Raw genomic sequence first — 14,989 nt, 5'->3', positions numbered from 1 at the left:
TTCTATCTGTATTCCTAAGATATACCCCAAGAGTATAGAAGATAAATATTTATTTGAAACTTAATCTGCTAAACTCCAAACCAATGCTATAAATATTTATTTACCATGACAATCACAGGTCAAACTAATTCTGAGGGCTAGAGGGACTGTTTCTATTTTTTGCTGGGCACTCTGCTTGTATCTGACATATACTATCCCATTTAGTTTTCATGACATACTACAAGACAGGGATGATTATCAAACCATCTCCACTTTACATATGAGGAGACAGACTCAGAGAGAATGAAAAACTTTCTAAGGTTACAGAGCTGTCAGGTAGAAGAGCCAAAGTCTGAACTCAGGCCTGACCACTTCTCAGTCAGACTTCCAATTCCTCAGCTCCTTCACAAACCAGGAAGGTGAGAACCTGAAAACTGTTTTCTAAAAAGGAACTATCAAAACAGTACAAAATCAGGGCTGGGGAGATAGCTCAGCTGGTAGAGTAAGGCCCTGAGTTCGATCCCCAGTACTGAAAAAAAAAACAAAAACCAACAACAAAACAGTACAAAATCTAGATCAGGCCTTAACCATCTTTCAAATCTCCTGGCTACTCCCTGCCTCCAATTCACTCTCCAGTCTTTTGTCTCCAGTAATAGCTCTAAAATCATCTAAGCCTGCTCCCCAGCAAAATTCCTCGTAGAGGTTCCGCTTGGTTTTGTAGAAGGTACCCTAAAAAAATTGGTCTCCACAGCACGCAAAATACAAAAAAGCAACAGAAACAGGTATAATAAATAATAAGTACTAAAGCCATTTCTCAAATGGATCTTTATGCCAGATTGTATCAATACAGGAACTAAGTAAATGTGAATCCACTTTATCTATGGGATAAGGGGCAGAGACAAGACCTGTCCTCTTTTCATCTTCTATTCCCTATGGTCCTCCCTAAAAACATTCCCTTGGCCTTTGTACTCAGGGATCCCATAGCTCTGGGTGATTCTCTCAAATCCTCCAAACTCAAGATTACCGCCACAACTTTTCCTAATGCACGCACACTCTGTCCACTCTAAGCTGATGTATACCGTACTCAGGGTAATCTCCAAACTGTCACCTGCTCAAACAGATGTCCATCATCTGTCTATAGGTCCAGTTCAATCTTGTTTGGCCTTCCTCATATTGTGACTCCAGTCATTAATCTTCACCCTCTTTGATTCACAGGAAGCCTCCCCCAGGTACTTTCATGCTCCCTAGTCACCTCAGCACCAACTTTGAGCTTTAGAAGAACTTGTGGTCTGACATAATTTGGACTGATCTAGCTCTTGATTTATTTTTCGATTGTTACTTGTGTATCAGCCTTATTACCTCATAAGAATTTAAAGCTCCTACAAAGTCATCAGAAAGATCTTTCCTCTTGATCAAGTGGAAATCACCTGGACTTTGGAATAGATGTGAATTTAAACCCTAGCTCTGCCACTTCCTGATTATATCATTTATCATTCTGAATGTTCTCTCAGGGCTGTGTGAGAAGGAAATTAATGAAGATAAGATGTTACAAGTGTAACAAGCTTATATATATATATTTTATTAAAATCTTTTTTATTTTTACAGAATGCATTTTGATTGATTATACACAAATGGTGTACGACTTTTCATTTCTATGGTTGTACACATTATAGATGCACACCCTTCATGTAATCATATATATACATAGGATAAAACTGTTTCATTCTACTATCTTTCCATCCCCACTCCCCTACCCCATTTTCCTCTACACCATCCAAAGTTCCTTCATTCTTCTCTTTCCCCCATCACCCCCCCTCGTTATATACTGTCATGCACTTATCAGAGAAAACATTTGGCCTTTGGTTTTTTGAGCTTGGCCTATTTCACTTAGCATGATATTTTCCAATTTCATTCATTTACCAGCAAATGCCATGATTTTATTCTTCTTTATGACTCAGTAATAGTCCATTGTGTATATATACCACAGTTTCTTTATCCATTCATCAATTGAAGGGCATCTAGGTTGGTTCCACAATCTAGCTATTGTGAATTGAGCTTCTATGAATACTGATGTGGTTGCATCACTGTAGGACGCTGATTTTAAGTCCTTTGGGTACAAATCAAGGAGTGGGGTAGCTGGGTCAAATGGTGGGTCTATTCCAAGCTTTCTGAGGAATCTCCATACTGCTTTCCAGAGTGGCTGTACCAATTTGCAACTCCACTAGCAATATATGAGTGTGCCTTTTTTCCCATATCCATGCCAACACTTATTATTGCCTGTATTCTTGATTATAACCATTCTAATTGGAGTTAGATGAAATCTTGTATTTCTCTAATTACTAGGTATAGCACTTTTTCATTTATTTGTTGATCACCTGTATATCTTCTTCTTCCTTAGCCATTTATTGATTGGGTTCTTTGTATTTTGGGTATAAAGTTTTTTAAGTTCTTTATAAACTTAAAAAAGATAAGTGCTCTGTCTGAAGTGTGTGTGAAAGAGATTTTATCCCACTCTGTGGGCTCTCTTTTCACATTATTGTTTCCTGTGCTGAGAAAAAACTTTTTAGTTCCAATCTATCCCATTTATTGATTCTTACTTTTATTTCTTGTGCTATGGGGGTCTTGTTAAGGAAGTCTGGTCCTAAGCCAACGTGATGGAGATTCAGGCCTACTTTTTCTTCTATTTGGTGAAAGGTCTCAGGTCTAATTCCTAGATCCTTGATCCATTTTGAGTTGAGTTTTGTTCAGGGTGAGAACAAGGGTTTAATTTCATTTTACTGCTTATGGATTTCCAGTTTTCCCAGCACCATTTGTTGAACAGGCTATCTTTTCTCCATTGTATGTTTTTGGCACCATTGTCTAGTATGAGTACTTATGTGGGTTTGTCTCTTTGTCTTCTATCCTGTACCATTGGTCTACCTGTCTATTTTGGTGCCAGTACCATGCCGTTTTTGTTACTATCACTCTATAGTAGAGTTTAAGGTCTGATATAGTGATACCTCCTCCATCACTCTTCCTGCCCAGGATTGCTTTGGCTATTCTGGGTCTTTTTTCTTCCACATGAATTTCATGATTGCTTTTTCTGTTTCTATGAGATATGTCACAGGGATTTTAACTGGAATTGCATTAAATCTGTATAGCACCTTTGGGAGTATGGCCATTTTGATAATATTAATTCTGCCTATCCAAGAACATGGGAGATTTTTCCATCTTCTAAGGTCTTCCTCAGTTTCTTCAATGTTTTGTAGTTTTCATTGTAGAGATCTTTCATCTCTTCGGTTAGATTGATTCCTAAGTATTTTTTTTTTTGAGGCTATTGCAAATGGAGTTGTTTTCCTCATTTCCCCTTCAGATGTTTCATCGCTTATGTATAAAAATGCTTTAGATTTATGCATGTTGATTTTATATCCTGCTATTTTGCTGAATTCATTTATGAGGTCTAGAAGTTTTCTGGAGTTTTTTGGATCCTTTATATAGAGAAACATGTCATTAGCAAATAGTGACAGCTTGAGTTCCTCTTTTCCTACTCGTATCCCTAAGCTTATATATTTGTTTTCTTTCTTCCATCACATAATGCCCACCACAGTGGTTGACACACAATTAGCAATTAAAGATTTCTTCATTATGTTCCACCAATATGTAGTTAGGACCTGCTACAGTCAAGCTTGTCCCTATGGTAGCTACAAAGATGCAGCTCTGCTCCTTGATCTTTCTAATATTGGTGATGACTATAATGTCAGACTTCAAAAAGCCAGCTTGCAGAATAGTAACTAAGTATTTCAGGGAAATTACACTCAAGAATGCCTGCGAAGGCAATCCAAGGGCCCACCACACTCTGATCCAGAAACCTTACGGGCACCCTTAATGGAACTCTCAGCAGCATGGAAAAAGGATAGGGACATAAAACATAGGCTATTTTTAAAGCACTTGCAAAGAAGATGGACAAAATATTCCCAGTGGAGACTCTGGCTGTCTTTTCCTGCTACATAAAATCAGTAAGCTCACATTATTAAAAATCCAGGAAGCAGCAGTCGTTGGGGAGTTAGGAAGCTAAAAGCAAATGGGGTGTGTGGTCAAAAAAGTCAGGTGTGAGTGCCCACCCTGGTACAGACAGAAGTTGTAGGGCGTACCTGTGAAAACGTGCTGCTCTTGCATTGAGGATACTTTCCTGCTGGTGTCGTCGCCAGAGTCTACTCCATGTGTGGAAGACAGCGGGCAGGGTTCTATGTTGGAAATGACTGTCTGCTCTGGCCTGCAGGAGCTAACATAAAATAATAATGTCTTTGCTTTGCTTTCTTCCCACCCTCACAACAAATGACCTTCTAGATCATATTCTTGAGAGGAGATTGCTTCTTATACCATAAAATTGAGAAAAAGATCATGTTTGATCTTTGTCAACAAGCTAGATGGAAAAGTAGAATATGAGAGCTGAAACGTATTCACTTCTTTAATTACATGTGGCCTGAACACCCCTTCATATATATAGACACAAATATGTGTATATGTATATGCATATATATACTTAGACCAACAGACATACACACACGTAATATATTTATATATATTTTCCCCTGATGCTTAAGAGATATTCATACTCATTGCCTGTTTTATTATCTGTCAGCATTTAACTCAAATATGTATGGATTTTTTGAACCTTAAAAATGTCATTAGGTGCCCTTTCCTGTGCCTTTTAAGGTTGATGCAGTGCTTTAAGAGGCTAACACTGAAGGGTAAAGAAAACCATAAAACCCAGAGAAGAGATTGCAAAACTCCTCTTTGAATCCTGTCTGGATTCAAAGCTAAAAAAAAAAAAAGAAAGAAAGAAAAAAGATGTCATTAGACCAAGCATAATCCCAGTGACTCTGAAGGATGAGGCAGGAGGATTCCAAGTTTGAGACCAGTCTCAGCAACATAGTAAGGCCCTAAGCAACCTGGAGAGACACCATCTCAAAAAAAAAAAAAAAAAAAAAAAAAAAAAAAAATTAAAAGGCCTGAGGACGTAGCTCAGTTGTAAAGTGCTTCTGGGTTCAATACCGTGTGTGTGTGTGTGTGTGTGTGTGTGTGTGTAAAAAAGCATTGTTAGCTCTTTGCTATATGTGTTTTAAATACACATAATACTTTCCAATCCTATAGTATGTCTTAAATTTTTTGTAATATCTACCTGTCGTACAGATTCTATATTTTTTTTTTTTTTTTTTGATACTGGGGACTGAATCCAGGGACACTTAACCACTGAGCTACATCCTCCATCCTTTTTTGTATTTTATTTAGAGACAGGGTCTCATGAGTTGCTTAAGGTCTCACTAAGTTGCTGAAGCTGGCTTTGAACTTGCAAACCTTCTGCCTCAGCCTATTGAGCCACTGGGATTACAGGCATGTGCTGCTGTGCCTGGCTCACACAGATTCTTTAACATTTCATGTTATTAGAAAAGGCCATTCCATTGATATATCAGTAGGAAGACAGACACTGACTTAAGAATCTGTATGCCTCCATAATCCAAAACTTTGGGGGAGAAAGACATATGCATGTAGAAGAGGTTTTAAAAATATGGCTACAGGACTGGGATTGTAGTTCAGTGGTAGAGCACTTGCCTAGCATGTGTGAGGTGCTGGATTTGATTCCCAGCACCACATATAAATAAATTAATTAATAAAGGTCCATCAACAACTAAAAAAATATTTTTAAAAATATGGCTATAAACTCTTTGATCCTCCTTCATTGAGAATTGGCTTATGTCCCCTCCCCTGGATTTTGGGTGGGATATTGATTGCTTTTTCCACTTTAACCAAGAGCATGGTGAAAGTGACACCAAGTAACTGCTGAGGCTCCATGAAGGGCCACACATCTTCTGCCTTGTTCACTAGAACACTTAATTTTGAAGCCTTGATATCTGACAACACTGAGGTCACCAATCTGTGAGGAAGTTCATGTGTGGCCTTGCACCGTGGCCATAAATAGACCCTCTAGTTAACACTCCCACTTGAGCCCAGTCTTTTGAGTCATTTTAATCCACGAACCAGATGTATGTGAATAAACTTCTATATGATTCCTAGCTCCTGACATCTGAATCTTCCCAGTGGAGGTTCTAGTAATCAAGGAGCAGTAATCAGCCATTTCTTCTATGTCTTACTTCAATTTATAAGCATCAGAATTCTTAAGCATAACAGAATGGTGCTTGTTTTATGCTACTGAGTTTGGGTGATTTTTTTAGTGATAGATATTCAGAACAATATGCATATGCATGTGTGTGAATGCATGGGTACACATACTCCAAACCCACACAGAGAAAAGATACCAGATTTATTCACGAAATACCATTGTAACAGGCAAGCTTATGAATTCTTTCTCTTTTTTTTTCCTTTATGTCTTTCTACACTTCTAAAACTTTCTACTGTGGTTGTACATTACTTTTCTTTTTTTAAATTTTTTTTCAAGTTGTAGATGGACACAATACCTTTATTTCATTTATTTATGTGGTGCTGAGGATCAAACCCAGTGCCTCATGCATGCGAGGCAAGCACTCTACCACTGAGCTACAACCCTCTTTTTACTTTTTCTTATGTTATTTTGAAATGTAAACAAAAGTAGAACCAAAAATTTAAGGAGTCCCTGGGAACCTGTCCTCCGACTTCATCAATTAACAAGCATTTTGCCATTCTGTATGTACTACTTTCTTAAAAAAAAAAAAAAAAAAAAAAAAGAAGCCCACAATATTTTTATCTTTTCTTAAAATAGAACTAATGTGCTCTTGGGACATTTATACCAAGAGGTGACAATCAAGATTATTAGCTAAAGGTTTTTAAAGGCAATGATCAAACAATGCTCTTACTACTTTTAAGACCTGTTCTGTTTTCAAAAGCAGGTCAAATTAGAGCAGTGAGAGAGAGAAGAAATGCTGACCCTTGACTTTCCACTTGTGTTTGGCCCCAGGTCAAGGAGAGCCCCTATTCTGGAAAGGAAATAAAAGAGACCCTTTGATTTCTACCTGGAATAAACACAAGGTTTCCACTCTGGCACTCACCAGTCATTTTCTAAAAGGACTAGAGACATTCTGTTGAGCATGCATTAAATGAACTTAAGAGAATAATTGGCACAGTCACATAATCCAAAGGGATGTCAAAGAATGCAGTGGCTCTAAGCATTTTCTAAGTGTGGAAGGCAAGGGTAACCCAAAATAAAACAAGCCATATCCTGGATTAGTACCATCCAAACTCCCAGAAAACAGAGGATACTTGGGAATAACTCTTACATGATCAACAGCACTTTATGCATTTATTGTGCATTCATTTATCCACACATTAGCACATATTCTATGTCAAGCACTGTGCTGGGCTGATGAGAGACAGACTAAACCCCCAAGAAGCTAACAGGCTGGCAGGAGAGAGGGGGTGAGCAGACAACTATGCAATGATAAACTACACAAGTTGGAAAGGCGGGTTGGGAGAGGAGAAAACACCTCAGCTGGAAGCACAGTGAGGCACACAGAACTGCAGGTATAGTGAGAGGCAAGCATGTGCACCAATCATTCAGGAACAACTGGCAACTCAACTGGCCAGAGTGCAGCTGTGAAGGAAGACTGGTAGTGTGGAGGAGAGATAGAAATAGAGGGGCCAGCTCCCAGAAAAGCTTGTATGGCTTGCTGAAAAACTGTATTCTATTTCAAAACTATGGGGAGCCAGCCAAAAACTTTAGATTCACATGTGAGACTAGCAGCAGATGGAGATGGGGATGGGGAGGCCAGTATAAAATAACTGGGGAGTTTGGTTTGTTGTCTTCCTCTAATTCCTTGTCCTTCCTGCCAAGGTTAGCCAAATAGGGGCCTTTTTGCAGTGGGGGTAACTAGGGACTGAACCCAGGGGCACTTACTTAACCACTGAGTCACAGACCTTTATATTTTTTCACATTTTTTTTTGGGGGGGAAGTCACCCAAAAGATTTTATTAAGTGGACAGGCAGAGTGCCTGACTACAAGGGTGAGAGAGAGGGAATGGTGGGGGAGCTATTCTTAGGTAGTGGAATTTCATGGGCTAATAACAATCTGACCAGTGACTGATGAAGAAGTTTGAGGGCTAACAATCTGAAGCAATGGTTGACTAGAAAGTTCTCAGGCTAACAATCTAGGTTGTAAAATGGTGTGGAGGGGCAGAATAATGGTGGCAGTGAAATTGCAGATCTGATGCCAATATTCTTCCCTTTTTGTTTTTATAGATACCAGGGGTGGGACAATGGTCCTTCTTCTGTAGCTTCTTCCTGTTGATGTGGGGTGAAGAGCCTCATTCCTCACATTCCTTATGTATGATAATGAAACTTTGGTGGCCAATATTTCTCCCGAAACACCCAGGAAGACCAAGTTTCTGTAATTCTCTAACATCACATTTCTATATAAGTTTTGTTGGGCTGGCTGAAGACATTTCCACTCCTCTTCAGTGAAATCAAAGGCCACATTCCTGAATGTCAACAGTTCCATTTCTAGGTGTTCAGGAGCCAGTCCTTCTCCATATGAATCTTCAGCCTCTGCACAACAGAGCAACCTGGGGCTCTTAAGAAGGAGAGGGAAGCCTAGAGCCAAATGGCCGATATGGCCAACTCAGGAGAAATGGATTTTTTCACTTTTGAGACAGGGTCTCACTATGTTTTTAGGGCCTTGATAAGTTGCTAAAGCGAAACTTGAATTTGCAATCCTCCCGCCTCAGCCTCTAAAATTGGTGGGGTACAGGCATGTGCCCTTTTCATGTAGATAAAACTTACTGAACAAACATCTCCAGAGTCTCAATGTAAACTCGAAATCCTTCTCATGAGATTCAGCATTCCAGTCACTCCTAATCATTAGACCCAGCTTTGAGATCACACTTACTTGCCACATTGGTGCTAATTTATAAGCCTGCAAGAACAAGAATCCTGCCTACTTTGTATCACAAATTCTCAGTGTTGAGCAGCACCTGAGGCACAGTAGTTGTACAAAAAGTATTTCTTGTCAGACATGGTAGTGCATGCCTGTAATCCCAGAGACTCAGGAGGTGAGGCAGGAGATCTCAAGTTTGAAGTCAGCCTCAGCAATTTAGCAAGATCCTGTCTCAAAATAAAAAATAAAAAGGTCTGGGGATGTAGCTCAGTGGTAAAATGTGCCTGGATTCAATCTCCAGTACCCAGTACTGCCAAAAAAAGTTTGTTTTCTGGTACTAGGAATGGAATTGGTAAAGATGTGAATGGCTCACAAGAGCTCATTGAATTTTAAGAACACCTGCATTTTCTTAGCAGATGAAGGATGAGAGTTATGTAGACTCTAACAACAATGGTGGAATCTGAAGGAAATACCTTTGAGCTTTTTACAGTACTTTCGCCTCCAAATCACACAAGATCGCTTGGTGTAGGTTTTTTCCAAGAATCTTTCCAAAGCCAAGGGATTCAAGAATGTAAGGGAATAGAGCTATCTGCTATTAAGGTACTCCATACCTGTTTGTATCTTCTCTTCTGCATATACTGTAACCACAATTTGATATACTTGTGCAGCAATGTTACCCTGAAATAAAACACAGAACGCCAAGGGACTATCAATCCATGCCTTTGGGTTTCAGGTTTTTAAATTTCTGTTTTATTTTTAAGGCAGGTATATCTGGGTATAGTTAGTTCTTGAGAAGTAAATGCACCCCACAGATTTACTAGTTTCATTCTAGAAGAGAGGGAAATAAGAATCTGATTCAACCTGTCAACTCCGATTTGGACTCTTGCTTAAAAATTTAGCCAATATTCTTATTGTTTTTTGTTGGTCTGTTTTGTGAGATGTTAGGGATCTAACCCAGGGCCTCATGAGAGTTAGGCAAGCACGCTAACCCTAAGCCACAACCCCAGTCCCTGACAGCTTTCTTATAAATCTAATCAGATGATCAGGCACAATATCTCTGGAACTTAAGAAATATTCATGAAATTCCCTAGACATCCTGAACTTTTTGGCCTTATGGCCAAACTCTAGGGCTTATTTGGGATGTCCTGAGTTTTTTGACATACTCCCTTTCACACAGTGATATTGCAAGTAAGAACCATTCCTGGTTTTGTAAACTAGGGTTCAGAATAATAGACCTTGACAACTCTGAATTAATCAGTCAAATACTAGGATTCTCAATGACGACTAAAAACTGCTACAAGGAGTCAGGTGAAGTGGCACGTGCCTATAATCCCAGTGACTTGGGAGGCAAGAGGATCACAAGTTTAAGGCCAGCCTGGGCAACTTGGATAGATCCCATTTCAAAATAAAAAATGAGTTCAGGCTGGGGATGTAGCTCAGTGGTACAGTACCCCAGGATTTAGTCCCCACTACCAAAAACAAAAAAAAGCTCCAAGCCTGGTGTTATAGTTTAGATGTGGTATCCCCCAAAAGCTCACATGTGAGAAAATGCAAGAAGGTTTGGAGGAGAAATGATTGGGCTGTATGAGTCTTAACCTAATCAATGAATTGATCTCTGATTAATTAAAAATTAAAGATTAAAGAGTGTTAAAGAGGCAGGTTGTGTGTGGCTGGAGGAAGTGGTTCACTAGGGGCATAGTTATGGGGTACATATTTTGTATCTAGAGTACAATCTCTCTATGCTTGATGTGAGCTGCTTCCCACCACCACACTCTCCTGCCATGATGTTCAGCCTCATCTTGAGCCCCATGGACTGGAGATGGTCTTCTATGGACTAAGACCTCTGAAACCATGAAACCCTCAAATAAACTTTTTAAACTTTTCCTCCTCTACAGTTGTTCTGGTCAGATCCTTTAGTCACGGCAGTGAAAAAGTTGACTAAAACATCTGGGGATGTAATTCAGTGGTATAGCACCTGCTCAGCATCTACAAGGACATGAGTTTGATCCCCAGTACCAAGAATAAATAAGTAATCTAAAATGCTCCAGAACTGGATCTGTAACTATGCAAATTAAGTCCATTATACTATAAGAAAGGGACAGGGAGGAAGGGAAGAAAAGGGTATTGAACATAGTAAAGGGGCTGGGGTTGTGGCTCAGTGGTAGAGCACTTGCCTGGCATGTGTGAGGCACTGGGTTTGATCCTCAGCACCACATAAAAATGGATAAATAAAATAAAGGTATTGTGTCCATCTACAACTAAAAAAAGAAAAAAAAAGAACATAGTGAATATATCTGGCAGTAAGTAAGTTAATTGTGCTACCTCTGAAGAATTAAACTGTTACAGCAAGGGGGCCAGGCAACTTTTTTTGTATCAGAGATTGAATCCAGGGGCATTTGATCACTGAGCCACATCCCCAGTTCTTTTTTAAAAAAAAAAATATTTTATTTAGAGACAGGGTCTCGCTCTGTTGCTAAGTGCCTCGCTAAGTTGCTGAGGCTGGCTTTGAACTCATGATCCTCCTGTCTCAGATTCCTGAGCCACTGGGATTACAGTGTGAGCCAATGCGCCTGGCAACTTTAATTTTATATTTCTACCCATCCTTCCATATATTCTGAGTTTTCCTCACAGACATGTAGTACTTTTTACTTATTCTGTTTTATTTATTTAACTGAATGACTAGCTCTAGAATACTGAGGACTCCCTGTACCTTCAAGACTGAGCCACAAATAGCTACCTAGCCTGACCCCCTTAACACTAGCAGTGCATAAATTCTAAGATGTGACTATCGTGACACCTCAAAGACTAAGGCAGTGAGCAAAAAGGCACATATCTCAAATTATGAGGGCCAAGGCCCAGTATAAATATCTTCATTCTACTTCTCACTTGATCAGCTAAAAGCAAAATGAAAATTCAGGAACCACTGGTTTACAATATGGCTTTTGCCTTAAAAGGACTTTCTGAATCTATAGCACTGACTTATGATAGGGTGAATGATCATTCCTGGAAAACTGTAAGAATCACTACGTGTCTGCAAGGGGTTATTAAGGCTGAAACCAGAGTCCTACCTGTAGTGACCCCAGGCTGCATTCAGTAAGGAATGATGCTCTCTTTCCTCCTTTTGCTCAATCTGAGACTGCCAGAGGTTCCAGAACCTGCGCAACAGCTAAGGTAACACAGGGGGAAAATGGAAGTTTACTACAGTGAAAAGTAAAATGATCACTCTTAATTTATCAGTGAGTGAGTACTTACTCTGATAAACCCTGAGTTCTCCCAAAATAGGTACTACCTAAATGTGGAACAGTAAACACTCACAGGCTTTCAAAATAATTATGGTTGAGCTATGAAGCTATCCTTGGTCAACATAAAAGACAAAGAGATGGCTCTTTCAGTCTGTGGAAATTCGGATAAAGAAGTTATTCCTAATCATGGCCTCATGGAAGGTGAAACCACTTAAAAGTCACTTTAGAAATTAAAACTAATCTTATCACATATTGCCACCTGTAAGTAATTTTGCAAAAATACCTTAATTTCAATTAATCAAGTCCTTGGACCTAACTTCTAGTTTATAGAAAGTTGTTAGAATAAAATGACTTCAAAAGGAAGCAATCAAAAACCAGGTCCAAGGGTGCATGCCTGTAATCCCAGCAACTCAGAAGGCCGAGGCAAGAGGATCACAAGTTCAAGGCCAGCCTCAGCAATTTGGTGAGGCTCTGTCTCAAATTAAAAAATTAAAAGGGCTAGGGATGTGACTCAGTAGTTAAGAACCCCTGGGTTTAATCCCAGGTACCAAAACCAAGTGAAATAATCAGCTAAATTGAGAATAAGTAATGTGCTGTACAAAATAACTGGACAATCCTTTTAAAAAGCCAGTCATGGCTGGGGATATAGCTCAGTTGGTAGAGTGCTTGCCTACCATGCCCAAGGCCCCGGGTTCAATCCCCAGCACTGCCAAAAAGAAAAAAAAAGCCAGTCATTTTTAAGAAAAAGAATACATTATGCTAAGTGAAATAAGCCAGTCTCTCTCTCTCTCTCTCTCTCTCACACACACACACACACACACACAATAAATACTATATGATTCTATTTATGAGATCTCTAGAGTAGTCAAATTCTTAGAGACAGAAAGTAGAATTGTGGTTGTCAGGGGCTAGGGAAATGGCAATGAGGAGTTAATAGTTAACTTCAGTTAACTACAGTTTAGTTTTACATTATGAAAAAAGTTCTAGAAATGGATGGTAATGATGGTGACAAAAAGAGTGAATGGTATATCCACTAACGCCACCGAACTGTACACTTCACTATGGTTAAGACAATACAATTTATGTCGTGTATTTTACCACAATTATAAAATTAAAAAAATAAGTAAATTAACATGTACAAACAGAAGTGTGGTTGGAGGAACAGATAGCTTTAAGAGCAATAAGAACTAAAATAACCAAATGTAGTGAGTGATCCTAGATCCTAGTTTTAAAGGGAAAAAAAAAGCTAAAAAGTCATTTTTGGTTCAATTATGGGAATTTGAATATGGACTAGATATTGAATAATGCTAGGAAATACTGCTCATTTTATTAGGGATGATAATATTGCAGTTATATAAGGAAATGTCCTTATTTTTGGGTGCTACATGCTGAAATATTTAGATGCAAAGTGTCAAGATGCTAACAACTTACTATGAATGATCTGAGAAAAAAACTGAAGCAAATAGAACAAATATTAGCAAATATTGAATCTAGGTAGTGGATAAATTTTTTTTATAACATTCTATTATTCTATATGTTTGAACAACAAAAACACCCATCTTCCTAAACCCATAAACAAAATCTACAAAGAGAGATGCCTACTACCCTCAGGTAAAGAAGTCACTGAAGAAAACAGACTCATAATGTAAACACAAGCACACGTTCCTGTCATGTAAGACTTCAGGCATATTTGTATCACCACAGGACCTACATCAAGGTTAAAATCCACAGACCTCTAAGCCAACTATTATTTTCTCAGCAAATATATTTTTTAAAAATGGGATTAAATATGGCAAAACCAAGAGTTTCTCTATTAGTAGTATAAACTACAAAAGACAGGCATTAAGATTTGAAGTCTAAGGGCTGGGGATGTAGCTCAGTGATAAAGCACTTGCCTAGCATGCACAAGGCCCTGGGCTTAATCCCAGCACTGGGGAAGGGAAAAAAAAAAAGACTTTTTTGAAGTTGAAAATCTGGGCAAATCTCTGGGTACAAATGTTTAAAAAAAAAAAGAGCAAGTCGGGCACAGTGGGACATGCCTGTAATCCCAGCAGCTGGGGAGGCTGAGGCAGGAGAATAGAGAGTTCAAAGCCAGCATCAGCAAAAGCAAGGCACTAAGCAACTCTAAATAAAATACAAAATAGAGAGAATATAACTGTCGGCGGCGGAGGGGGGGGGCTTGATATAGAAGATAACCCTCACCATGATATCATGCTGCCGGTAAGCAAGATTCCTTCTTATTCGCTGGAGATGAGCATGGGTCACATTGTCTTTCAAGGCTCTAAAGCAAAAATACTATGCAAAAAAAAAAAAAAAAAAAAAAAAAAAAAAAAAAAAAGGACACAAGTGATTACAAAGAGTCAGTAAAGTCTTAGAAATAAGCACAGACAAAGGAAGCCAGTGCCCAGAATCAGGGGCAAAAAGCTTTGCAAACACTGCTCAGGGTTGCTCCATTTCTCTGAATTTCCTTGCTTTGAGATTCAACAGAGAGCCTAATACAGGCCAGTCTGCATTGCAGGAACTCAACAGTATTGGTTGAACTCCCTACAGTCTCATATCTGAGCAGGAGGATCCCCACGTAAGAATTCCAGAGACAAAGGTCAAACATCAGCTTTTTCTCTCAATGGAAAAAGATTTTTTGCCTATGGTAGTTTTTTGTTTATTTGTTTTTATGCCACATAAGGGTCAGTGCTTACACTTATACAATCACAAATGCAATTTTGCTAGAGAGGGATAGAAGGAATCCCTCTAAAAGGGGCTTGGGGTAAGGGTAGGATATCCAGGTCTTACTCACATCATTGCCCTATACCTTGGGCTTCAGTTTTCTGTCACAGAACAGAGAAGTTAGTTTTTTTGTTTGTTTGCTTGTTTGCTTGTTTGTGGTACTGGGAATTGAACCCAGGGCCTTACCAACTAAGCTAAATCC

At 39.0% G+C, this 14,989-nt stretch overlaps 1 protein-coding gene and 1 non-coding gene across 5 annotated transcripts in view; one reads left to right on the top strand and one right to left on the bottom strand.

The window, feature by feature from the left end:
* Sfi1 (SFI1 centrin binding protein) overlaps positions 1–14,989 on the bottom strand; it is a 99,810-nt gene that overhangs the window by 18,048 nt on the left and 66,773 nt on the right. For all 4 annotated transcript variants that reach the window (XR_007109911.1, XR_007109912.1, XR_007109913.1 and 1 more), the window contains exons 15-18: positions 14,266–14,358; positions 11,890–11,987; positions 9,433–9,499; positions 4,110–4,240 (exon numbers count right to left, since the gene is read on the bottom strand). Coding sequence is in view for 1 of the 4 variants with exons in the window: in XM_047562358.1 (XP_047418314.1) it covers positions 4,110–4,240; positions 9,433–9,499; positions 11,890–11,987; positions 14,266–14,358 (389 nt within the window). In the remaining 3 variants the exon portion in view is untranslated. The remainder of the gene's footprint in view (positions 1–4,109; positions 4,241–9,432; positions 9,500–11,889; positions 11,988–14,265; positions 14,359–14,989) is intronic.
* Positions 4,663–4,780, top strand: LOC124992034 (small nucleolar RNA SNORA26). The gene has a single exon (XR_007110039.1). It is a non-coding gene; the product is annotated as a small nucleolar RNA SNORA26 (small nucleolar RNA).

The sequence above is a fragment of the Sciurus carolinensis genome, chromosome 8 (genome assembly GCF_902686445.1).
Source record: "Sciurus carolinensis chromosome 8, mSciCar1.2, whole genome shotgun sequence".
NCBI lineage: Eukaryota > Metazoa > Chordata > Mammalia > Rodentia > Sciuridae > Sciurus > Sciurus carolinensis.
The sequence above is the reverse complement of the archived record's forward strand: the minus strand, read 5'-3'. Positions and strand labels throughout refer to the sequence as shown.